Source organism: Nyctereutes procyonoides, unplaced genomic scaffold, assembly GCF_905146905.1.
Source record: "Nyctereutes procyonoides isolate TBG_1078 unplaced genomic scaffold, NYPRO_anot_genome, whole genome shotgun sequence".
In the NCBI taxonomy this organism is placed as follows: domain Eukaryota; kingdom Metazoa; phylum Chordata; class Mammalia; order Carnivora; family Canidae; genus Nyctereutes; species Nyctereutes procyonoides.
The window spans coordinates 7,148,405-7,172,299 of NW_026575128.1; the positions used below are offsets into that span (position 1 = coordinate 7,148,405).

At 53.3% G+C, this 23,895-nt stretch overlaps 1 protein-coding gene across 3 annotated transcripts in view; it reads left to right on the top strand.

The window, feature by feature from the left end:
• DLGAP3 (DLG associated protein 3) overlaps positions 1–23,895 on the top strand; it is a 61,269-nt gene that overhangs the window by 21,647 nt on the left and 15,727 nt on the right. For all 3 annotated transcript variants that reach the window (XM_055341864.1, XM_055341865.1, XM_055341866.1), the window contains exons 3-8: positions 650–1,807; positions 5,978–6,183; positions 6,468–6,540; positions 19,420–19,633; positions 20,584–20,897; positions 21,210–21,295. In XM_055341864.1, coding sequence (XP_055197839.1) covers positions 701–1,807; positions 5,978–6,183; positions 6,468–6,540; positions 19,420–19,633; positions 20,584–20,897; positions 21,210–21,295 — 2,000 coding nt within the window. In that variant the 5' untranslated portion in view covers positions 650–700. The remainder of the gene's footprint in view (positions 1–649; positions 1,808–5,977; positions 6,184–6,467; positions 6,541–19,419; positions 19,634–20,583; positions 20,898–21,209; positions 21,296–23,895) is intronic.

A 23,895-nucleotide genomic window follows, 5' to 3' on the forward strand; every position in this document is an offset into this window, starting at 1 on the left:
AAGTGGCAGTCATCTCGGGTTATTCCTTTCTGTCTCAGCCCTGGAGTGGGTGGGCGGGGGGTTGGTGGGTGGGAGGAGAGTGAGCCTGCCGCCAGATGGAAGGAACAGGGTGCGGAAGGCAGGGGAGGGGGCGGCTATGTCCGTGTGGGTCCAGTGCTCTGTTTGGTTACCACTCCCGGAGGCCGTGACCCCGAGGCCTGGCCCCACACAGCGGTGGATGTGGGTAGGACCGGGGCACAGGTGTGGCCTTGGGTCAGTGCGCCTAAAGCCAGCTCGTTAAAAGGTAGTTCACCGAATGACCGGTTTCTCTGAATATCTATTTTTGTGTCTGCTCGGGTATCCTTTTATTTTCGGTGACCTAAGGATTCTTCCAAATCCGCTTGGCTGAGGGCATTTAGTCTCGTGAACAAGTATTTATGAAAACGTGCAGCATTCGACGGGCGATGGCATTATCTTGCACCCTTGTGAGTGCCGTCACCTAGTATGACCGTTGTAAGGGATTTCAAGCTCATTCGGGGGAAAGATAGTATAATCAATCACAATAAGTCGATGTGCGTCACCTGCAGGGACACGAGAATGCCTGATAATTGAGAGTTTTAGGTGAAGTGGCCTGTTGTTCCACCTGAATCCTTTTTTCTCCTTTTCCCAGGAGGTTCCTGGGGCCTGGCCCCCAGCACCATGAAGTATCCTTGCTGAGGCCATGAGGGGTTACCATGGCGACCGCGGTAGCCATCCCCGCCCAGCCCGCTTTGCCGACCAGCAGCATATGGACGTGGGCCCAGCTGCCAGGGCCCCGTACCTGCTGGGCTCTGGGGAGGCCTTCTCCACCGAGCCCCGCTTCTGTGCCCCAAGAGCTGGCCTGGGACACCTTTCTCCTGAAGGGCCCCTGAGCCTGAGTGAGGGGCCATCAGTAGGCCCCGAGGGAGGGCCAGGGGGGGCCGGGGTTGGGGGGGGCAGCAGCACCTTCCCCAGGATGTACCCTGGCCAGGGCCCCTTCGACACCTGTGAAGACTGTGTGGGCCACCCCCAGGGCAAGGGTGCCCCCCGCCTGCCGTCCACACTCCTGGACCAGTTCGAAAAGCAGTTGCCGGTTCAACAGGATGGCTTCCACACGCTTCCATACCAGCGAGGTCCGGCGGCGGCCGGGCCGGGGCCAGGGCCTGCGTCTGGCGCCACCCCGGAGGCCCGCAGCGAGAGCCCCAGCCGCATCCGGCACCTGGTTCACTCCGTGCAGAAGCTCTTCGCCAAGTCCCACTCTTTGGAGGCCCCAGGGAAGCGGGACTACAACGGGCCCAAGGCCGAGGGAAGAGGTGGCTCCGCGGGAGACAGCTACCCTGGCCTGGGCTCCGGAGGCCCGCACGCCTCCCACCACCACCATCACCACCACCACCACCACCACCACCAGTCCAGGCACGGCAAGAGGAGCAAGAGCAAGGACCGCAAGGGGGACGGGCGGCACCAGTCCAAGGCCGCTGGCTGGTGGAGCTCCGATGACAACTTGGACAGCGATAGTGGCTTCCTGGCGGGTGGGCGGCCCCCTGGGGAGCCTGGTGGTCCCTTCTGCCTGGAGGCTCCAGACGGGTCCTACCGGGACTTGAGCTTCAAGGGGCGCTCGGGCGGGTCAGAAGGCCGCTGCCTTGCCTGCACTGGCATGTCCATGTCACTGGATGGACAATCGGTCAAGCGAAGTGCCTGGCACACCATGATGGTCAGCCAGGGCCGGGACGGATACCCCGGGGCCGGGCCGGGCAAGGGGCTCCTGGGTCCAGAGGCCAAGGCCAAAGCCAGGACTTATCACTATCTGCAGGTGAGGCTTTGGTGGGCCCGGGGAGCGGGGTCCTTGACCCTCATCGGTGCTGTGGCCCAGGGAGCTCTCAGAAGGGCTGGCTGGGAGTCACTTGTCCCTGCGATGGAGGCCCGGAGGTGGGGAGGTCGTGCTCTGCCTCCCTGCCTTCCTGCGAGCCCCTTCGGGGATCTCAGTTTCCCCATTTCTGACATTGCGTGTCAGTGCGGGGAAGACTTCCCTTCGACCTGTTTGGACAAGCTGAACAAAGTGCTGAGCCTCTGTCTTAGGGGCTTGGAGGCAGAATGAGGTCGAGGGTGGGCCGCGGCAGGACGGCGCGGCCCTCGGGATTGGAGGTCACAGTCGGAAAGCAGTTCTCTCGCCCCCAGGCCTTCTCCAGGCCTCTTTTCTGCTCAGATCTGGGTGGTCCAGATACTGAGTAGAAGGTCAGTTATTTCCAGAACGTGCCTCTGCTGGGTCTGTCGTCCCGGGGTGCCTGCGGCAGAGGACTCCACGAGGCCAAGGCCGTGGGAGAGCCCGGGGAGCCTGTCCTGGGGGTTTTCCTGGGCTGGGGACACGCTGACGTCTGAGCCCAGATACGACCCCAGGGCAGGGCGTCTTGGGAGCGGATGGTGCAGGTGACGGCTGGCATGACGTCCCTGTCCTGTCTCACCACTTGCATGGTCTCTGCAGCTGAGGCTAGGAGCTCTGACCCCTTCTGCTTATGGGATCCTTATCCATCCCGCACCGTCCCCTCTCTGTCTTCCTCCCGAGGTGAGGTCAGGGCTCTTCCCACTGTCAACCTTCCTCTTCTCTGTTCAGGCCCCTCTCCTGTACTCCTTGGCTGGCTTCATTTTTTTTCTTTTTTAAATTTTATTTATTTAGGTCATGTTTACACCCAATATGGGCTCAAACTCATGACCCCGAGACCAAGAGTCTCACGCTCTTCTGACTGAGCCAGCCAGTTGCCCCCACCACGACCCCCTGCCCCATCCCGCTTGCTCTCTTAAGGCCTCGCATAGGTTTAGGAGGAAAAGTCAATACAAGTTCTGGAAGTCCAGCAGACTTGGAGTTTCCCCCCAAACCCACGTTCCACATATTTCATCCGTGGTCATTCACTGGGGGCACATTTCCAGGGGGAGCCCCGGATACAAAGGTAGAGACACTGGTGTGGCTTGCGAAGCGATTAGACCGGGAAGCAAGTAAGTAGGATAGAGCGGTGAGGCCGGGCTGGAGGCCAGGCACCTCGGGAGCACCGAGGAGGCACGTCACCCCCTGGGGTGGTGGCTGGGGGCCGCTCAGGGCCAGGCTCAGGGCCGGGGACTCCTGAGCTGAATTCCCTCCCACGGAGCTGGAGTCGGTTGTGTGCAGCAGCAGATTAAGGGTCCCCCAGGAGGAGGCCGCAGCCGTTCGGGGTACAGAGCATTGACCTTGCATGCGTGGTTTGAGGGTCCCTGGCCTTGCCGGTAAGTTCTTCACGCAGCGGGGCTCTCCTGGGTGGAGAACTTGCGAGAGCCCAAGGGAGAAAAAAAATCGGGCCGCGTGAGAGCCGGAAGGGGTGGCCGGGGGGCTAGGGAAGGTTGGAGACTCTGGGCTGGCCTCAGGAGTGCCCCCTTGCTGGGGAGGCAGAGGTTCTCGGTGCCGGGAGCTGAGGGTCCCACAGGAAGGGCCTAGGGTAGATGGCGGACCCCGCTGGGGCCTGGCCGTCCCTGGGGCCTCGCTGCCAGCTGCTGCTCCAGGGCCACCCTGACCTCTCTGGGGGCTCCCTTTTTAACATGCGCCTCACAGTGTCCTGCAGAGGAGCGAGGAGCCGCAGTGGCTGTGGAGGGTGAGCCCTGCAGTGGCGGAGCCGCCCGGCTGTCCCTGTCCCATGTGCGCTCTGCGCCTGGGGCTCCTGTCCGCGGGCTGGCGGCAGGGGAGGGAGGATCCCTTGGGGCCTGGGGCTCCGGACGGCGGAGTGGGAGCCTGTCGGGGGGGGGGGGGGGACCAGCACACCGCAGGGACCTTGCACGAACACAGGGGCAGCCGGCCCCTTCAGACCAGGTGCCTCCGTGGGCTCCTTAACCCTTTTGCTGGACCCCAGCGCTCCCTCCACCCCCTTCTGAACCCCTCCCGGTCTGCCTGAGTCCTTGTCCCTTTGCAGACTCTAGTCTGTCCCCGTGTTTCCATCCTGTGGCTGAGCTCCGGCCCCCTCCCTGAGCCCTACCCCTCCCTGCGGGTTCCTTCCCTCCTGGGACCCCATCCCATGCCTGGGGCTTTGTTTGGATCCTGACGTCCGTCCCCTCTGCTAGCCTCACCCCCAGAGTCCGTGTCCCTCCCTGAACCCTGTGCTCCCCCTGAGTCCTGACCCCTGTCACCACCGCACCCCATTCCATGTGTTCCTTAAGACGGCTGTTTGCAGTCTTCCCTGCCGCCCCGGCCCTCTCCCCCATGCCTCCATTTATACCTCATGCCTCCTAGTGGAGTCAGCGGCTCCCTCGCCTTCCTGTCAGCCCACCCACAGACTCCTCTGGGCCCCCCACCACCACCCCCGGGCCCTCCCTTTTTGGCTCAGAGGAAAGGCCGAGGCCACTCATCCCGGGCTGACTCCTGCAGCAGGGCTTGAGCCCACCTCCCCAGGGTCCCCTCCACCCCGGGACTGACTGTCCCCTATCACCGTCCCCTCCCCATTTAAACACTATCTTTGTCTGCTGGCTCTTTCTCTTACCCTGGAAACCTGCCCGGATCTCTCATCCTGAGAAATCCTTCTTTAACTCTACACCCCCTGCCATCCCCTGTCTTCCCCTCACACCCAGGGTCTTCGAGCACCGCCTCTGCGTCCTCACCTCCTTTCCCTGCACTATAGGCTGCCTTGATGGACGCCCTCCAGTGCTTATGCCCGGCCCAGCCAACAGTCCGGAGGCCTTGCTCGGCCGCGAACGCTGTGTCCGCCTGTTTATCCTTCGCCCCCCACCCCTCCCCGGGATGTGGGCCTCCTCGTCCCCACCAGTCCCCAGACGAGGAACCAGACAGAGTCGTGGGTTCCGCTCAGGTCCTCCTGTAGCCAAGTGATGGGGCGAGAACTTAACACGGATCCGCATCCTGCGCCCGAATCACTAACCTCGGAGCGCACTGTGGCATTTGACATTATCAACTCCTTTTATTCTGGAAATGTCTCCTGTTTCCATGACACGGCATTCTCCTGACTTCCCTCCCACCCCCTCGGCCCACTCCTTCTCAGGTGACTTCATAGGCTTTTCTTCCTTTCTTTGCAGTCCCCTTTTTAAATGTCACTGGATCCCTCCCCAGCTCTCCTTCTCCCCCCTGGGCTGTTTCACTCACCCCTGGGGATTCAGCTGCCGCCCGTGACTCCCACGTGTCTGCCTGGAGCCCGGATCCCTCCGCCGAACTCCAGCACCCAGCACCCAGCACCCAACCACCTGCTCGCCATTTCCCTGCCAAACTTAAGATACTCAACCCTAACCTATCACCTCTCCCCCAAACCCCTTCCTCGGGATTCTGCGGCTCTGAGCAACAGCACCCTCCCCCGGGGCCTCAGCCAGCAGCCTCCTAGGCATCTGCGGCTCCTCCCCGCCCCTCGCCCCCTCGCCCCCTACGTCTAATCAGGCTCACTGGTGCTCTTAACACCTCATTTCCATCTCCCGTCCCCCTCATTGTCACGGTCTTAATTTAGGCTCATCATCTCTTGCCTGGCTAACAGCACCAGCCTCCTAATTGGTCTCCCTCCTGCCCCTCCAGCCCCTGCCCGGCTCCCAGCCCCACCCGGTGCATCCCCCACTTTGGACTGTGGGACGCGCTTTCGGAACCCAATGCTTGGAGGCCTCTGCTCCAAGGCTCCTCAGAGAGGGAAGGATGGGAGGCTTGGAGGGTTTGGGGTGTCAGCAGGTTGAGAGGGGGAAGGAGAAGGAGGGGTGATAGGTGGGGATGGGTGGTACTCCAGTGCAGGGGGTGGGTCATCACAGGTCACAGGTCACTGGCCTCTGATCCTCAACCTCTTGGCTCCTGACCGGTCACCTCGGTTGAGCAGCGACAGGTCCACGGAGGATGATGAGGCCCCCCTGTAATGGGGAGACAGCCTGAACGCTTCCCTCAGGCTCTGCCTCTGGTGTCTCCGCCCTGGCGGTGGGGACAGGGGCCCTGACTCCCGGGTTTAGCAGGCGTGTGTCCGAGAGACAGAAGCTGCTGTCCCCGCAGGTGCCGCAAGATGACTGGGGGGGTTACCCCACTGGGGGCAAGGACGGGGAGATCCCCTGCCGCAGGATGCGGAGCGGCAGCTACATCAAAGCCATGGGGGATGAGGAGAGTGGAGACTCGGACGGCAGCCCCAAGACATCTCCCAAAGCCGTGGCCCGGCGCTTCACCTCCCGCCGCTCCTCCAGTGTGGACCAGGCCCGGATCAAGTAAGGACGGGAGGGCTGGGGCTGGGGTGGGAGCTGATTCGGGGTCCCTGCAGGGCACGTCGGGGCCGGGGCCTGCTTTGGGTTCAGCTGGGCGTCTTGTCCCGCCCCACCTGGAGAAGGGGCCCCTGCTGGTAGCTCCCATCTGGGTGCCTCTGGGATCCCTGCACCCAGGAGAGACCTGTCGGGGGACTTCTGAGGGGCACCACCTGCCCGGGAGCCCCAGCGCTGGGAGTCCCGCCTTCTTCAGACCCCCACTCTGAATGTGGCCCTTTGACCCTTCCCAGCTGCTGTGTCCCGCCCCGGATCCATCCCCGGAGCTCCATCCCTGGCTACAGCCGTTCCCTCACCACCGGACAGGTAGGGGTGGCAGGTGCCTGTGGGGGGGGAGGGGGGTGCTTCCAGGCCCCCCTCGCCTCAGCAGGTCCGGGCCTGGGGGGGTGGGCAGCTGGGGCGCAGCTGGGCGTGGTCTCAGCCTGCCCTTCAGACCTCCAAGGGTCCCCAGGTGCTGACTTTGCAGGGGGACTTCAGTTCTCCGGGGTCCCCCGGCTGCCGAGCCTGGTCGCAGCTGGCCCCGAGCAAGGGCGGCAGCGCTGTGGCTGAGACAGGGCTCCCCCCAACCCCGTGGCCGTTCCACATCCTGGCACTAGGTGCCTGGGGCTCTGGGGGTGCCCGGTGGGGGGCTCAGTGGGAGAACCTGGGTGCCTGCCCCGACCTGGGGCCAAGAGCGTCTGCTAAACGGGAGCAGGCGCGGTGCCGGCTCAGCGACTTGGGCAACTTACGCGACTTTTTTGAGCCCCACTTTATTTCAAAACTAGGCATCATAGTAGTGTTCTTGGCACAGCAGCTGCGCTTGGGAAAGGTTAGCTATTGTTACAGTTTGCTGGGGGGGGCAACGCAGAAGATGGTCTGATTGGCCCCAACTGTTTGCGGCTGGGGTCTTTGGGACGGTCCCCAAACCAGGGAACCTGACGGGCGCGGCTGTCCCTCCACGTCCAACGCCGTGTGGCTGAACCCCATGGAGGGTGCTCAGGCCTCGGTTCACCTGCCCCCTCAGCGCCAGTTAACAGGGCCGGCTCTCCCCTTCTGGAAGCCCCGTGCTTGGTTGGCCCTGGAGACCTGCACCTTGCAGCTCTGCTGGATTCCCGCCCTGGCTGCCCGGCTCGCTCGCCCTGCGGAGCGTCTCCAGCTCTCCAGGACCCAGCACTGGGTTTTTCCAGGGCCGTAGTTGCCGGACTTCTCTCCACACTCACTCCTTGGGCCCGTGGCTCGGAGTAGCAGGGATGGCCCGACGGCCCCCAATGTGTGTCTCCAGCTCCGATCTTCCCATAGTTGCCAATGCATGCATGTCTCACGGGGTATCAGAATCTCCCTTGGATGTTGAGGAGACTCAAAAGGTCCACAGTGAGGCTGCTGCACCCTCATCCCCTTCTCCTTCCCCCACAAAACACGCTGCTCCATCCACTGTCCTCTCCGGCTCGGGTAAGGGCAACTTCTAGGAGCTCGGATCCCAAAGCCTGAAGTCCACCTCGACTCCTTTCTCTCTGTCTCACTTGCCCACATCCAACCCTTCAGCAAATCCTGTGGGTCCCCCTTGCAGGCATGCCCGGGGTCCAGGCGCTTCCCCTCATGCCCACTGCACTACTCCCATCTGCATCAGCATGGCTTTTTTTCCCCCCAACATTTAGGGAAATTTATTATTATTTTTATTGGAGTTGGATTTGCCAACATATCACATATCACCCAGTGCTCATCCCATCAAGTGCCCCCTCAGTGCCAGTCACCCTGCCACCCCAATCCCCGGCCCACCTCCCTTTCCACTACCCCTTGTTCGTTTCTCAGAGTCAGGAGTCTCTCATGTTCTGTCTCCCTCTCTGATATTTCCCACTCATTTTCTCTCCTTTCCCCTTTATTCCCTTTCACTATTCTTTATATTCCCCGTATGAGTGAAACCATATAATATTTGTCCTTCTCCAATGAACTTACTTCACTCAGCATCATACCCTCCAGTTCCATCCACGTCGAAGCAAATGGTGGGTATTTGTCATTTCTGATGGCTGAGCCATACTCCATTGTACACATAGACCACATCTTCTCTCTCCATCATCTGTCGGTGGACACCGAGGCCCCTTCCACAGGTTGGCTACTGTGGACATGGCTGCTATGAACATCGGGGTGGTGTCCCTTAGTTTCACTGCATCTGCATCTTTGGTGGGAATGTGAACTGGGACAGCCACTCTGGAAAACTGTGGAGGTTCCTCAAAGCATGGCTTTTGTCTGCCTTATCTCATTGCCCCCAAAGGGGTCTCCTGCAGCCCCCCCCATTCATTCTCTCTCCGTGTGGCCCCGGGGGGATGGTTTCAAAATAGAATTGCATTCATTCCAAACCCTCGCCTTACTCAGAGGACGTTACTGTGACTTCTAAGGCTCTGCTGCATCTGGCCCTTGCGCGTCCGGTAAGTCCTTCTAACGCTGTCCCCTGCCGTCCCCCACCCCAGCCACGCTGGTACCCTGGCTCCTCCGACACCACGGACGTGCTCCAGCTTTTTGTCTCCTTACATGTTACATGTGTCTTTTGTAAACAGTTTGAGGAGTTTATTTCACATCTATTCTGACAACTGCTTGAGGGTTAGTACATTTATATTTGTTGTGGTTACTGATAGGCCTGGGCGTGTTTTGTGGTTTTATTTTGTGCCCTTATTTCTCCCACCTTTTGGGTGATGCTTTTCTACTCCTTTGCTACCTTCTTTTGGATTAGTTTTCTTCATTTTTCTTTTTTAAAGATTTTATTTATTTGCGAGCAAGAGAGAGCATGAATAGGGGTTGAGGGTGGGGGGGAGGCAGAGGGAAAAGCAGACTCCCCGCTGAGCAGGGAGCCTGATGTGGGGCTTGATCCCAGGACCCTGGGATCATGACCTGAGCTGAAGGCAGACAGATGCTTGACTGATTGAGCCACCCCGGCGCCCCTGGCTTAGTTTTCTTCATTTTTCTTCCCACCAAATCCCACTCTGGTTTGGCAGTTCTATATTCTATTTTCATTCTTGTGCTTACTCTTAGGATTTTCATGTGTATATTTGACTTTGCAAAGTCTAAATTCGACAATTTCTTCTAGCCTTAGGACACTTCCGTCGTGATCACCTCTTCCCTTCTTACCTGTGCATGTTGCCTGGTATTTTAGTCCCACCTTGTTTTTACCCCTCCGAACGAGTTTTTATTATTGTTGTTACATTTTATGCTTTAGTACTTGATTATATACTCACATCTTTACCTCCCCGCCCCCGTACGTCCTTATATTTCATTTCTTCCTTTTAAATATTCTTTAGTAACTTTCTCAGTCAATGTCTGTTAGTAGCAAACTTTGCCTTTAACGAAAAATGTAGCCTACCCTCATTATTTACCATAAATCAGCTTATTATAGAATTTTAGGTCAGCGTTTGTTTTCTCTCAGTGTTTTGAAGATATTCTTTTGTCATCTGTCTTCTGTTGTTGCCGTTGGGAAGTCTGCAATCAATCTAATCATCTTTGTGGATGATTCCGTTCATTTCCTTCTGATTGCTGTTGAGATCTTGTCTGTGATTTTGGTGTTCTGCAGTTTCACTCCATGTGTGTTCTCTCTGAATCCGAAGATTAGTGCTATTCATCAAATCTGGAAAATTCCCTCATGGTTACTGTTTGCTGGCACATCTTTTTTCATCCTTTTTACTTCCAACCTACTTATGGTTTTATTTATTTTTTATTTTTAAAAGATTTTATTTATTTATTCATGAGAGACACAGAGAGAGAGGCAGAGACACAGGCAGAGGGAGAAGCAGGCTCCATACAGGGAGCCCAACGTGGGACTCGATCCCGGGACTCCAAGATCGTGCCCTGGGCCAAAGGCAGGTGCTCAACCACTGAGCCACCCAGGGATCCCCCTACTTATGCTTTTATTTTTTAATTTTTTAAAGATTTTATTTATTCATGAGAGATGCACACAGAGAGAGAGAGAACGAGGCAGAGACACAGGCAGAGGGAGAAGCAGGCTCCATGCAGGGAGCCCGACATGGGACTCGATCCGGGGACTCCAAGATCACGCCCTGGGCTGAAGGTGGTTGTAAGCCTCTGAGCCACCCGGGCTGCCCTACTTATGCTTTAAAAAAAAAAAAAACAACTCCAGTCTAACAATTTCTGCCTTTCGAACGAGGCTTTCTCATTCATTCATGGTTAATGTGATTATTGATATGGTTGGATTGTATCGTGTCATTGTCATTCTTCTGTTCTTTCTTTACTGTCTTCTTTTGTATCAGAAATGTTTTGGTGTCCCATTTTAATTTCTTTGTTATTCATTCCGTTTTTACTAGATTATTTGAGTTATTAGAGTTGTTCTAGGAATTGCAATGTGTACCATGACTGGTTAAAATCTAACTAATTCTGGTAAAATATAGAAGCGATGCTCCAATGTATCTCTTTTCCTCTCTCCCCTCTTTGTGCTATTAGTGTTGTGTACCTTTCCTGAGTATGTTATCAATCTAACAATCATTATAAAGTAATGATGATATTATGATAATACTTGTGTAAAATATCGTGCCTTTTAAAGAAGTTGAGAGAAAAAAATCAGGCAACTGTATCTATAGAGTCTTTTATATTTGTCGTTTCTGCTCCCTTTCCTCTCTTCTGGTGGATTTGAGTTACTGTTAAGTGTCACTTCCCTTTAGCCTGAAGAACTTCCATTAACGTTTCTTGGGTCTGCAACAAATTCTTCAGTTTATATGTATTTGGAAACACCATTAGTTTTACTTCATTTTTGAAGAATAGTTTTGCTGAATGTGGAATTCCTGGTTGACAGTTTTTTCTTTCAGCATTTCAAATCTACCATTCCCATGCTTATTGCTGTGATGAAAAGCCAGTTGTTAATCATATTGTTGTTTTCTTGTGTGTCGTGAATTGTTTTCCCCTTGCAGCTATTAAGATTTTCTCTTTGTCGAAATGGCTTCCAACATTTTGGCCCTGACATATCTGGCTATGGATCTCTTTGTATTTAACCTACTTTGCATTTATTGAGTTTCTTTAATCTGTAGATTAATGTTTCATCACATTTGGAAAGTTTTGAACTGTTATTTTTTCAAGTATCTTTTTCTTTCCCTTTCTCTCTTCTTTTGGGATTCCCATTACATGTATACTGCTTTGCTTATTATTGTCCCATAGTCAGAGACCTATGGGACAATAATGGGTTTCTGTTTATTTTTATTCTTTTTTTAATCTCTATTCTTCAGATTGCATAATTTATACTGATCTAGTTTACTGATCATTTCTAATGCTGAGCCCTTCTAGTGAGTTTTTCACTTCTGTTACTGTATTTTTCAGCTCCAGAATTTCCTTTTGGCTCTTAAAAAAATTCTTTTTTTAATTCATGAAAGTCATTGCTATGTTTTCTTTTCAGTCTTTAAACATGATTTACTTTAGATATTTTAACATATTTGTAATAGCTGCTTTGCCACTTTTGGCTGATAAATGAAACCTTTGGGGACATTCACATTTTCTTGTTTATTTGCATGTCTCATTTTTTTCCTTGTATACTGAACATTTTAAGAAATATATTGTAGCAAATCTGGATTCTTACTTGACCTTTAAAAATTTTTTTTAAATTTACATTCTAGTTAGTTAACATACAGTGCAATATTGGTTTCAGGAGTAGAATTCAGCAATTCATCGCTTATATACAACACCTAGTGCTCATCACAAGAGCCCTCCTTAATACCCATCTAGCCCATCTCCCACCCATGTCCTTCCATCAATCCTCAGTTTGTTCTCTATGGTTAAGAGTCTCTAATTTTTTTTCCTTCTCTCTCTCTCTTTTTTTCCCTTCCCCCCCTTTCCCATATGTTCACTTGTTTTGTTTCTTAAATTCCACATATGAGTGAAATCATATGGTATTTGTCTTTCTCTGACTGAATTATTTCACTTAGCATAATGCACTCTAGCTCCATCCTCATTGTTGCAAATGGCAAGATTTCATTCTTTTTGATGGCTGAGTAATATTCCATTATATATATCTATATAAATATATATCTCACCTTCTTCATCCATTTTCATCAGTCATTGGACATTTGGGCTCTCTCCATAGTTTGGCTATTGCTGAATAGAGAATGCTGCTATAAACATCAGGGTGCATATACCCCTTCAAATCTGTATTTTTTAATCATTTGAGTAAATCCCTAGTAATGCAATTGTTGTATTATACAGTAGCTCTATTTTTAACTTTTTGAGGAACCTCCATACTGTTCTTCAGAGTGGCTGCACCAGTTTGCATTCCCACCAGCAGTGTAAGAGGGGCTCCCCTTTCTCTGCATCCTTGCCAACACTTAATGTTTCTTGTATCATTAATTTTAGCCATTCTCACAGGTGTCAGGTGGTGTTTCATCATAGTTTTGATGTGCGTTTCCCTGATGATGAGTGATGTTGAGCATCTTTTCATGTGTCTATTAGCCATCTGGATGTCTTGTTTGGAAAAATATCAATTCATGTCTTCTGCCCATTTCTTAACTGGATTGTTTGATTTTTGAGGGTAGAGTTTGATAAGTTCTTTATAGATTTTGGATTTTAACCCTTTATCAGATATGTCATTTGCAAATATCTTTTCCCATTCTGTACACTGCCTTTCAGTTTTGTTGATTGTTTCCTTTGCTGTGCAGAAACTTTTTATCTTGATGAAGTCCCAATAGTTCATTTTTGGTTTTGTTTCCCTTGCCTCCAGTGACGTGTCTGGTAAGAAGTTGCTATGGCCAATGTCAAAGAGGTTGCTGTTTGTGTTCTCCTCTAGGATTTTGATGGTTTCCTGTCTCACATTTATCCATTTTGAATTTATTTTTGTGCTTGGTGTAAGAAAGTGGTTCAGTTTCATTCTTCTGCATGTGGCTGTCCAGTTTTCCCAACACCATTTGTTGAAGAGACTGTCTTTTTTCCATTGGATATTCTTTCCTGCTTTACTGAAGATTAGTTGACCATATAGTTGTGGGTTCTTACTTTACCTCTTGAAGATTGTTATTGCTTTGTTTATGTGTTTGTGGATCCCTGGATTAAATCTGTGAAACCTGTCTTCCCTGCTAAATATGGTCTCTGATGTAGTCACTGTTTTTTTTTCTTGTTTTTATTTTTAAGCCTGGTTTCCTAGGGGTTGTCCTTGCATCTGCATAGCTTAGTGTTCAGCCAGAGATTGGTCAGAGATTGTGCCCAAGAACCTTGAGCCAGAAAGGCTTTTCTCGGCTTATGGTTCTATGTGTGGACTAGGGACTGCAGGCTGTTTTTTTTTTTTTAATTGGAGTTCAATTTGCCTACATATAGCATAACACCCAGTGCTCATCCCATCAAGTGCCCCCCTCAGTGCCCATCACCCAGTCACCCCCCACCCCCCGCCCACCTCCCCTTCCACCACCCCTTGTTCGTTTACCAGAGTTAGGTGTCTCTCATGTTCTGTCTCCCTCTCCGATATTTCCCACTCATTTTCTCTCCTTTCCCATTTATTCCCTTTCACTATTTTTTATATTCCCCAAATGAATGAGACCATATAATGTTTGTCCTTCTCCGATTGACTTATTTCACTCAGCATAATACCCTCCAGTTCCATCCACGTCAAAGCAAAGGGTGGATATTTGTCGTTTCTAATGGCTGAGGAATATTCCATTGTATACAGAGACCACATCTTCTTTATCCATCATCTGTTGATAGACACTGAGGCTCCTTCCACAGTGTGGCTATTGTGGACATTGCTGCTGTGAACATTGGGGTGCAGGTGCTGCAGGCTGTTTTTAAGCCTACCTTGGATTTTACTTTTTGCCAGCCTCTCTTATGTTACCATTACAGGTGTGCTCCATTGGCCAGAGAGATGTGGGTGGCTCGAGGCCTCTCTGGTCGCTATTGTGCATGCACTTCCCTCTAGTTAACCCAGGATATGTGGAGAGCTCATCAGACCTTCTCTGGCTATCTCATCCCCTGGAACTCCTCTGTTAAATCCTTGCCTAGTGTGCCAGTCCATTGCATGCTTCCAAAAGTGCTGAAATCTCAGCTCAGCAGTACTGCTGGTTATCCTTGTTCCACACCTCCCCGCCCCAGCTCTCCCCCCAGCCCCATTCTTGATATTATACGACAATGTTCCAAATTCAGTGAGCCCCTTTTGGCAGTGGCAGTGAAGCAGCTGTTTTTCACAGCCTGCCTCACCCTGGTTGAACTATTGAAACTGATAGAGCCGGGAACTTGAGTAACAGGAGCAGCCCCAGGCAAGGACACCACAGACTCACGCTGTTCAGTAATTTTCACATATATGTTTCTTTGTTGTATACCTTTGATTGATTTTCAGAGTGATGAAGTGGTTGCTTTCGACAGTTTTGTCTAGCTTTATAGCTGTCTTGCCTGTCACCCTGTCATGCATGAAGCCAGAAGTCTGGAAAAATCTCCATCAGTCTAATTAACTCTTCAAATATTGCTGCTTCTACATTTTATTTAGTGTGTTACCTGCAGCTCCTATTAGTTGTCTGTGGGACCTTCTTATTCTTCTCTCTGTGCATCTTGACCTCTTGTTCATATTTTCCATCTCTTCCTCTCTATGCTGTCTTCTGGGTGAATTCCTCAGATCTCTCTTCTGATTCACTAACTTTCTCTGCAGGTGTGTCCATCTACTATTGGATTCATTAATCGTGTTTTTAATTTGACTTTTTTCTTTCAGTTCTGGAAACCAGGTTTGGTTCCTTTTAAATCTTTCTCGTCTTCTATTTGAAGCTTATGTCTCCTATGTCTTCAGTTTTTTCTCATAAGGTTTAGAAGTTTGAAACACAGTTTAAAAGCTAATCTGAAAAAAAAAAAAAAAGCTAATCTGTTTTAGGTAAGGTAACACCAGCCGCTGTGACAGATCAAGCTTGCCTTCTCAATGGCTTAACTTAACAAAAGCTTAGGTTTTGTCTATATCACGGTTTGCATTATTATTATCTATTGCTGCGTAACCTATTACCCTCAAACACAGTGTCTTAAAACAAGAAGTACTTATTATCTCACCATCTCTGTGGGTCTGGAATCTGAGTGCAGCGTAGGTGCTCTCTGGATCAGGTGACTCATGTGGCTTCAGTTAAGGTGTTGGCCGGGGCTGTAGTCATCTCAAGGCTTGATTGGAGCAATATCTGCTTCCTCACTCACTCACGTGGCTCTTGGCAGGCCTCAGATCCTCACTGGCTATCGGCCAGAGTCATCAGTTTTTTGACATGTGGGACTCACCACAGGGCTACTCCTAACATAATAGCTTGCTTCTCCCAGAACAAAGACTCTGAGAGAAAGAGAGTGTCCAAGATGGAAGCCTAGTCTTTTTGCAATCTAATCTCAGAAGTGCCATCCCGTTGTATCTACCGTGTTCTGTTCATTACGATAAGTCCAGTCCACCCTCGAGAGGAGGGGACTGCACAGGGTGTTAATGCCAGCAGGTGCATATCATCAGGGCCCATGTCTGAGGTAGGGCACCACATGGTCTGGTGCGACCTCATCTTCAGTGGGGCTTTATCTGTGAGGATCCTGAACAGCCTGGGTTAGGAGTGGGCCCCTCAGAAAATATTTTGCAGTTGCTTCTGTTAGACTGTTCTTGGCTTGTGATCATTTTATGTCAACTTTTAATTTTCAGGGAGGTGCCTGGGCCACACAGGCCCACAGGCCCACAGAACCCAGTGTCTGTATGAGGACCAGCTTGTGGGTACAAAAATTTTAGGAGATTAGCCCACTTTTCCCTCTCTTCAGTGCCTAGACTACAGACAAGGTCCCTGTCATCAGCCTGTGCTGATAATTGATTTCTTTTTTCTTTTTTTTTTTTTAGTTTACCTTTCATGAAAGGTATTTTCCTCTTTCCTACCTTTATGGAGGTTCTCATTTCTGATGCTGTGTTTCATGTGGACCCAACGCCTTACTCCTGCGTCCAAGTGGGTGTTGATACCTAAGCCCTTTGGTCGTTCAGGCCAGCAGCCCATGCCCCCACCTCCCACCACCACTGGGCTGTTTGCAGCCCTGACTCACACAGTTAATATTCTGATTTCCCCATCTCTTCTCTGCTTTTGTCCCCTGGGGACATATCTTGCTTTCTTGTGAGCTCAGCTATGCATATAAAACATTTCTTATATTTTATCCAGTGTTTTAGAGTGTTTTGAAATGGGAGCATTTTCCAAGGTTAGCTAAACTAAATGACACAGGTAAAGGATACAGGATGTTGCCCAGCCCCCAGATGAACCCGGTGACTCTAGCACAGACAATTTGCAATTAGACCCAAGCAAAGTATGTTCTTCAAAACATCCCACACCCTTGGAGATGTTTACTGATCCTGAGCCTGGTGTGGACAGAGGCTAAGGTTCCCATTTTCTTTTTCTTTTTTTTTTTAAGATTATTTATTTAATTATTCATGATAGTCACAGAGAGAGGAGAGAGAGGCAGAGACACAGGCAGAGGGAGAAGCAGGCTCCACGCCGGGAGCCCGACGCAGGACTCGATCCCGGGACCCTGGGATGGCGCCCTGGGCCAAAGGCAGGCGCCAAACTGCTTAGCCACCCAGGGATCCCCAGGTTCCCATTTTCTAAGAGGATTCTTTGACTTTGACTCCACAGAAAGTGGGTGTGGGGGCAGCAGGCTGGAAGGCAGTTCAGCACAGCACGATGTTACAGTTTTATAATCACGATACAGTAAAGATCAGCACAGGTGCAAAATTCCTCTGGGAGTCTACAAGTCTGTGTTTCCCTTGGGACCTGGTCCCCTGTGGGAACTTCCGAAGCTCCTCTTGGCCAGTAGAGACGGAAGGCGTGTGGCCCCAGGGAGTTTCTCCCCTTCCCTCTGTCTGCCTTGGGTGGAGTTGGGCACAGGAATTGCATATGGTTGGGACTTCAAGAGCTTCAGAGACCCTGGGAAGGAGCGGCCCCTGAAAGGTATCGTCGCTGTGATTTATGAATCTCTTACTACTAAGAGTAGTCTACTATGTCTACTGGGCACCCGCTATATGCCAGATATTATGGGTAATACTTTACACACAGAAGAGGCTTGGAGATACGGAGATAGCCGCAGAATGAGATTCCTTCCATCTGTGGTATCCAGAGTTGAGACCAGAATGCTCTCTACTGGGGTTAGATCAACTGTTCTGTGCCCCAGGAGGGATCCTCTGAGATGGATTGGTTCTACTTGGGGACTGTCTTGAGCCTGGCCTAGAAATAGCAGGAGTTCGATCAACTTCGGAGCGGTAGGAAATACTCTGGCACTGCTGGTCCTTTGTACCCCAGACGTCCCGAGATAGGAAACCGGAAGGTGGACTTGCAGAGGGTTGTGACGAAAGCCACAGCTGCCACAGGAGTATGGCTTGTGCCAAACATGACACAACTTCTACAGGATCTCAAATTGATTTTTCCGTGACCTATGATTTCCGTACAATTGTCATGAAGTTCCCGTAGTACAAGCTGCAGAAAGAAGTCCAGACACTCCTTTTTGATTTCCTGGGCCCACACTCGAACCACTGAATCTGAGTTTCCAGCCAATTTTGTCCCTGAGCTTCAAAGCAGCCAAAGCAAAGAGAAGCATATAGTTAGAGAGCCCTGGGTTCAGAGCCTGGGGGTGGAGCTTGAGTTAATGTAGTTTTAAAAGGTCCCCAGGAGAGTCTGATCGAGCCTGGCAAAAGAGCCAGGACACCTGGTAGTTAACTTTGGTAAGTCGCTCACAGACTGGGCGTTGCTGGTCAAGTCATCTGCTCTCTCTGAGCCTTAGTTTGCCCATCAGTAGAACGGGATGGAAACTTCTGCTCAATTTGAGGTAGAATTTAGTGATACCATGTTATGCTTTGGAGGTGGGGTTATGGAAACATTGAGCTGCATGTTACACACGTGGTCAAGCCACTACTTTATCTGTTGATTGCACATCAATATGATGCTGTGAATCTTCCCTGGGAGGTGTCATAAGATGCGGCCAGGGGACATTTATCCATGATCCGTGACATCCTCCAATGGCCTCTCCATAATCATTCATGGGGGGATTTCTCTTAGGATCAGTAACAGGAATAGTTGTGGTTCTTTTGAGCGGTGGCCTATTTCCAGGTAGGTCCTGAGACCTTCACCTGCCACACTGACCGAGGGTTTGGTATGTACCAGTACCTGCATCAAGTGCCTCCCATGTTTTCCTTTGAGTCCCCTAAATAGCCCCATGAAGATGGTACCATTATCATTCCCATTGGGCAGGTGATTCAACTGAGGCCCCAAAGTTTTAAGTAGCTTCCCCAGGCCACACTACTAGGAGGTGGCAGGGCTGGCTCTTGAGTCTAGGTGGGTCTCCCCCTGCTAGCCTGTGCAGGCAACCTGCAGGCTGTACTCCTATGATGCTTTGGCTGCTCGGAAGCTCGGGGTCAAATGTGCACCTATCCTGTGCTCTGGGTGAAGAGCTTATCCCTGGGACCACCCACCTTATTTTTTCCTTTGTGCCAATTTTCTCAGATAATATGAATAGAAGCTCAATCTCTGTAGTATATTTGGTCTCAGTGCAGTGCAATGGGACACGGTTCCATGAACAGAATTTTTGTTTTGCATTTTTCTTAGTTGCTTTGATTTTTTTTTTTTTTAAACACCATGGGTTCTGTACCACAAAATATAGGAACAAAAACACGAACCTCCGTCAGCAATGGCTGAACTTGCCTTAGAGGATGAAGGCAGGGGAAGCAGCAGGCCAAATCAGAACCCGAGGGAGTGGGCAGAAGGTGGGAGAAGGTTTACAACACTCGAAGGTTAATAATTTTTCCTTGATCACTTACCCATTGATTTCTTCCCAGCCTCACGGTATGGATCTCTATAGGTTGCTGTCAATCCATTTTGTGATGTGATGGGTCATACATAATAAAATAAGAGGTGGTCTTCCCTGCAGTTCCCCACGTCCATGCTGGGCTGGAGGGTGGGTGTCCCTGACACCTTCAGGGGGAGGTGAAAGAAATGGGAGGGGCTGGGGCTTGGTGCAGAGGGAGATACGGTGGTTCCGGAAGCCTGGGAAGGCAGACACGGGGGTGGGGGTGGGGTGGGGGGTGGAGTAACACTAGACCCCGAGGCAGGCCTTGGGGAGCAGCACAGGGCAGAGGTGCCTCCACCTTCCTGCGCCCCGACGGAGGGTCTCTTCCAACGAAAGCAGGCGGCACACAGCCCTCGCACATCTGGGGATGTCGGAGGCACCGCTTTCCTCCCAGAACCCCGGTAACCGCCCCCCCTCCCCGTCCCCCCGCAGCTCAGTGAGGAGCTGAACCAGCAGCTGGAGGCCGTGTGCGGGTCTGTGTTTGGGGAGCTGGAGTCGCAGGCGGTGGACGCCCTGGACCTGCCCGGCTGTTTCCGTATGCGGAGCCACAGCTACCTCCGGGCCATCCAGGCCGGCTGCTCTCAAGACGACGACTGCCTGCCCCTCCTTGCCGCCCCCGCCTCTGTCTCAGGGAGGCCCGGCTCCTGTGAGTGCACCCTCCTGGGGCCCAGCCCCGGGCTGTGTGACCTGGGCAGCCACTCCTCTCTGGGCTGGATGAGGCGGAGCTTGAGCCTTGGCGCAGGGTGTGCAGGCAGCCTGGGTCCTCTGGCGCCCCAAGGGTGTGGGTGGGGGCGGCCGACGCCCGCTGGGACACCCCCCAGACACCTGCTGGGACACCCACTGGGATGCCCCCCGGGACAACCCCAGACACCCCCTGGGACACCTGCTGGGACACCCCTCCAGACACCCGCTGGGACGTCCCTGGGAAACCCCCGGGACACCTGCTGGGACACCCACTGGGCCACCTCCTGAGACACCCACTGGGCCACCCCCCGGGCCATCCACTGGGACACCTGCTGGGCCACCCCCTGGGCCACCCTGGCCACCCCCGGGACACCCACTGGGACACCCCTTGAGACACCCCTAGGGACACTCCCCGGGCCACCCCCTGGGCCACCCACTGGGTCACCCTCTGGGCCACCCCCTGGGCCACCCACTGGGCCACCCCCTGAGAGACCCCCTGGGACACCCACTGGGACGCCCCTTGAGACACCCCTAGGGCCACCCCCCGGGCCACCCCTCTGGGCCACCTGCTGGGCCACCCCCTGGGCCACCCACTGGGCCACCCCCGAGACACCCCCCAGGACACCCACTGGGGCGCCCCTTGAGACACCCCTAGGGCCACCCCCCGGGCCACCCCTCTGGGTCACCAGCTGGGCCACCCCCTGGGACACCCTCTGGGCCACCCACTGGGCCACTCCCGAGACACCCCCAGGATACCCACTGGGACACCCTTGAGACACCCCCAGGACACCCACTGGGACACCCCCTGGACACCCCCCAGGCCACCCCTGGGACAACCCCTCGGCCATCCCCTGGGACACCCCCTGGACACCCCCCGGGACACCCGGCTCACCTGCCGCCTTCCCGCCGCAGCCTTCAACTTCCGGAAGGCCCCGTCCCCCATCCCACCGGGCAGCCAAGCCCCGCCGCGCATCTCCATCACCGCCCAGAGCAGCACCGACTCTGCCCACGAGAGCTTCTCGGCCGCCGAGGGCCCCGCGCGGCGCTGCAGCTCTGCCGACGGGCTGGACGGGCCCGCCCTGGGCGCGCGCACCCTGGACCTGGCGCCCGTGCCCCCCCGGGCCGGGCCCAAGCCCCCCACACTCATCATCAAGACCATCCCGGGCAGGGAGGAGCTGCGGAGCCTGGCGCGCCAGCGCAAGTGGCGGCCGTCCATAGGGGTGCAGGTAGGGGAGGGGGGCTGAGAGGGTGGGGGCGGCCTCCCGGGTGCTCAGGGCTTTCCTCGGGCTTCCCGAGCTGCTGAGGGGGTGGGTGGGGGCAGGACCGCCAACCCCAGGGCCAGCCCGTGCCCTCGGCACCCTTCCTTCTCGGGAACACCACCTCACCGGGGGTGTGGAGTGGGGGGGGCCCTCTTGACTTCCTGGGTCCCTTTACTTGCTTGGGCCCCCTGGCTGGGGGCCTGGCCTCCACTCACCACCTCCCCGGGTGCCTGCGTCCCTGGTCTAGCCCTGGCCCTGACTCCCTGGATCCTGCCCCAGGTGGAGACTATCTCAGACTCGGACACTGAGAACCGGAGTCGAAGAGAGTTCCACTCCATCGGTGTCCAGGTGGAGGATGACAAGAGGTAGGTCTGGGTGCGGCCTTCTCAGGCTTGGGGCCAGAGAAGCAGCTGCCCTGCCCTCCCTGCTCACTCGGCCTGCTCCCCCTCCTTCGGGTCACCAGGGCGGTCATCAGACCTAAAGGGAGTTCTCCTCCCGCCCCTGCTTGCCTTGGGCTCCAGAGGGGCGGGAGTGGTGGGGGAAGGGGACGCTGGGGAGAGGTGACAGCTAGGTGCCCAGCAGGGTCTCCTACAATTGTCCTTCCGGGGGATAGCAGCATTTTTCCCATCCCCTGTTGCTCCCTGTGGTGTCCGAGTTTGTGGACTGAGAAACGCGTCAGCCTGAACGCTGCCTCCCGGGGGCTCCGGGCCAACGTAATGCTGCTCACCCAGCGTGCAACCCGTCGGGGCCCCTGTTACATGCGCGAATCTGTGATGTACCGAGATGGTCAGATTATAGCAGCCACGGGTGCGGCCTTCGGTGGCCCCAGAAACCCAGTTTCCTTAATTTCCAGCTGCAGACTCAGCACGTGGAGTGCTGGGAGGAGTCCCCCAGTCTTTGGCTTCCTGTGCGAAGACGCTTTCTCTAGCGACCAGGTGGCAGTGCCGCAGTGGCCCGTCTGCCCCCTGGGCTGCAGGGCCCCCAGGCCAGCAGCCTCGAGTGGGGGGGCCGTCAGAGTTTCATGTAATCCGTGTTGCCGGGGAGGGATACGACCAGGGTCGTAGTAGCAGCCCCTCATAGCTCTGTTCCCAGTTGCCATCGCTGGGCCCTTCCCCTAAGTCCCCCTGTGTGCGTGTGTGTGCATGGTCACATGTGCATGGTCATATCTCCTTGGGGTTCCTGTGGGCTCCACCTGTGTTCTCCGTGCCCCCCGCAGGCCATTATGCTCCTCAGGCTGTAAATGCCTCCATCAAGGGTGACAGCTGTCTTATTACCCCCATCATTCCTGAAAGCTACTGTCCTACAAACTCTTTTTTTTTTTTTTTAAGATTTATGTATTAGGGTGCCTTGGTGGTTTCGTCGGTTAAGTGTCCAACTCTTGGTTTTGGCTCAGGTCGTGATCTCAGGGTCATAAGATTGCACCCTGCATGAGGCTCTGTGCTCAGTGGGGAGTCGTCTGTGTGGCACTCCCTCTCTGCTCTTAGGCCCGTCCCCCCTCAAATAAATAAATAAATAAATAAATAAATAAAATAAATAAATGTTTGAAGGTTTTATTTATTTATTTGAGAGACAGAGGAGAGAGCATGTGAGTGAGCGGAGGGGGGCAGAGGGTGAGAGAATTCTTAGCCGGGAGCCCTATGTGGGGCTCCATCCTCTGACCCATTAGATCACAACCTGAGCTGAAACCACGAGAGCTCAGCCGACTGGGCCACCCAGGCGTCCCTCCTTCCAACTCTTAATATTCCCCAAAGATCCCAGAGAACCAGCACTTTATGGCCAGCCCAGTTTGCAGGTTGATGGCCTGAGTTCTTGAGGGGTGGGTGGCAGATGTGGAGGGATGCAGCTGTGCATGGAGCACACTTCCCCCAACTCTATTGCTGCCCCCGGCGCCCGAAACCAAGCCTGTTACCCCCACTCACATGCTACGGGATAGTCTGTAATGGGATATTGTCATATGTTATGGGGAGGATATGAAAGAAGAAAGCTAAGAGAGAAGGGATCCTGTGTGGGGTGAGCAGATGACATTTAAGCTGGGACTCAAGGATTGAGTAGGACACTCAGCTGATGACTGGGGGTGGAAGCGTCGCAGGAGGAGGGAACAGCACACGACGAGGCGCTGGGGCAGGGCAGCGTTTACACACAGCAAGAACCGAAAGAAGGTTCCGGGGCTGGCGTGGGGTGGGACGGGGCAGTGGTGAGGGAGTGGATCGGAGAAGAGGTGGGCGCCGGGTCACGCAGAGCATGGGCGCGATAAGGAACTGGAATTTAATTATAACTGATGAGTAGCCATTAAAGGGTGAAAGGAGCATGACAGGGTCTAATTTATGTTTACAGAAGATCACTAGCTGCTAAGTGGAGAATGAATTTGAGGGAAATAATAGTGAGGACGCAGAGGCGAGTAAGCAGGAGTGTGTCCTGATGCGGAAGAAAGGGGACGGTCTTTTGCCTTGTGGAGGATCTAGGATCTTTTCTCCTATTGTCTTTGGTGACCGGGCACCACCCGCATGGGGAGGATGCAAAGCTTTATACGCTGATCTCTGTGTTTTGCTTCTGTGTCTTACTGGGATGCATAATCTATCTGAAAATCATGATGGGTTTTAGTCAGGCATGTTTTTTTGTAAATGAGGATATTTCTTTCTTTTTTGAGAGAGAGAGTGAGACAGAGCATGTGTGCAAGTGAGGGGGAGAGAGAATCTTAAGGGGGGCCCCCGAGCTGGGCGTGACACGAGGCTCGATCTTGCGACCCTGAGATCACGACCTGAGCCAAATCACGAGTTAGATGCTCCACTGCCTATCCATACAGGTGCCCCGTAGGTTTTACTTCTCTTTCTTTTTCAACAGAAAATGAGACCGGAATTTTATCGGATGCTCTTTCAGAATCTACTTAGATGACCATAGATTTTCTCCATTCGTCTATAATGTGATTTATATTAATAGATTTTCCATGTTGGTCCATTATTTCATT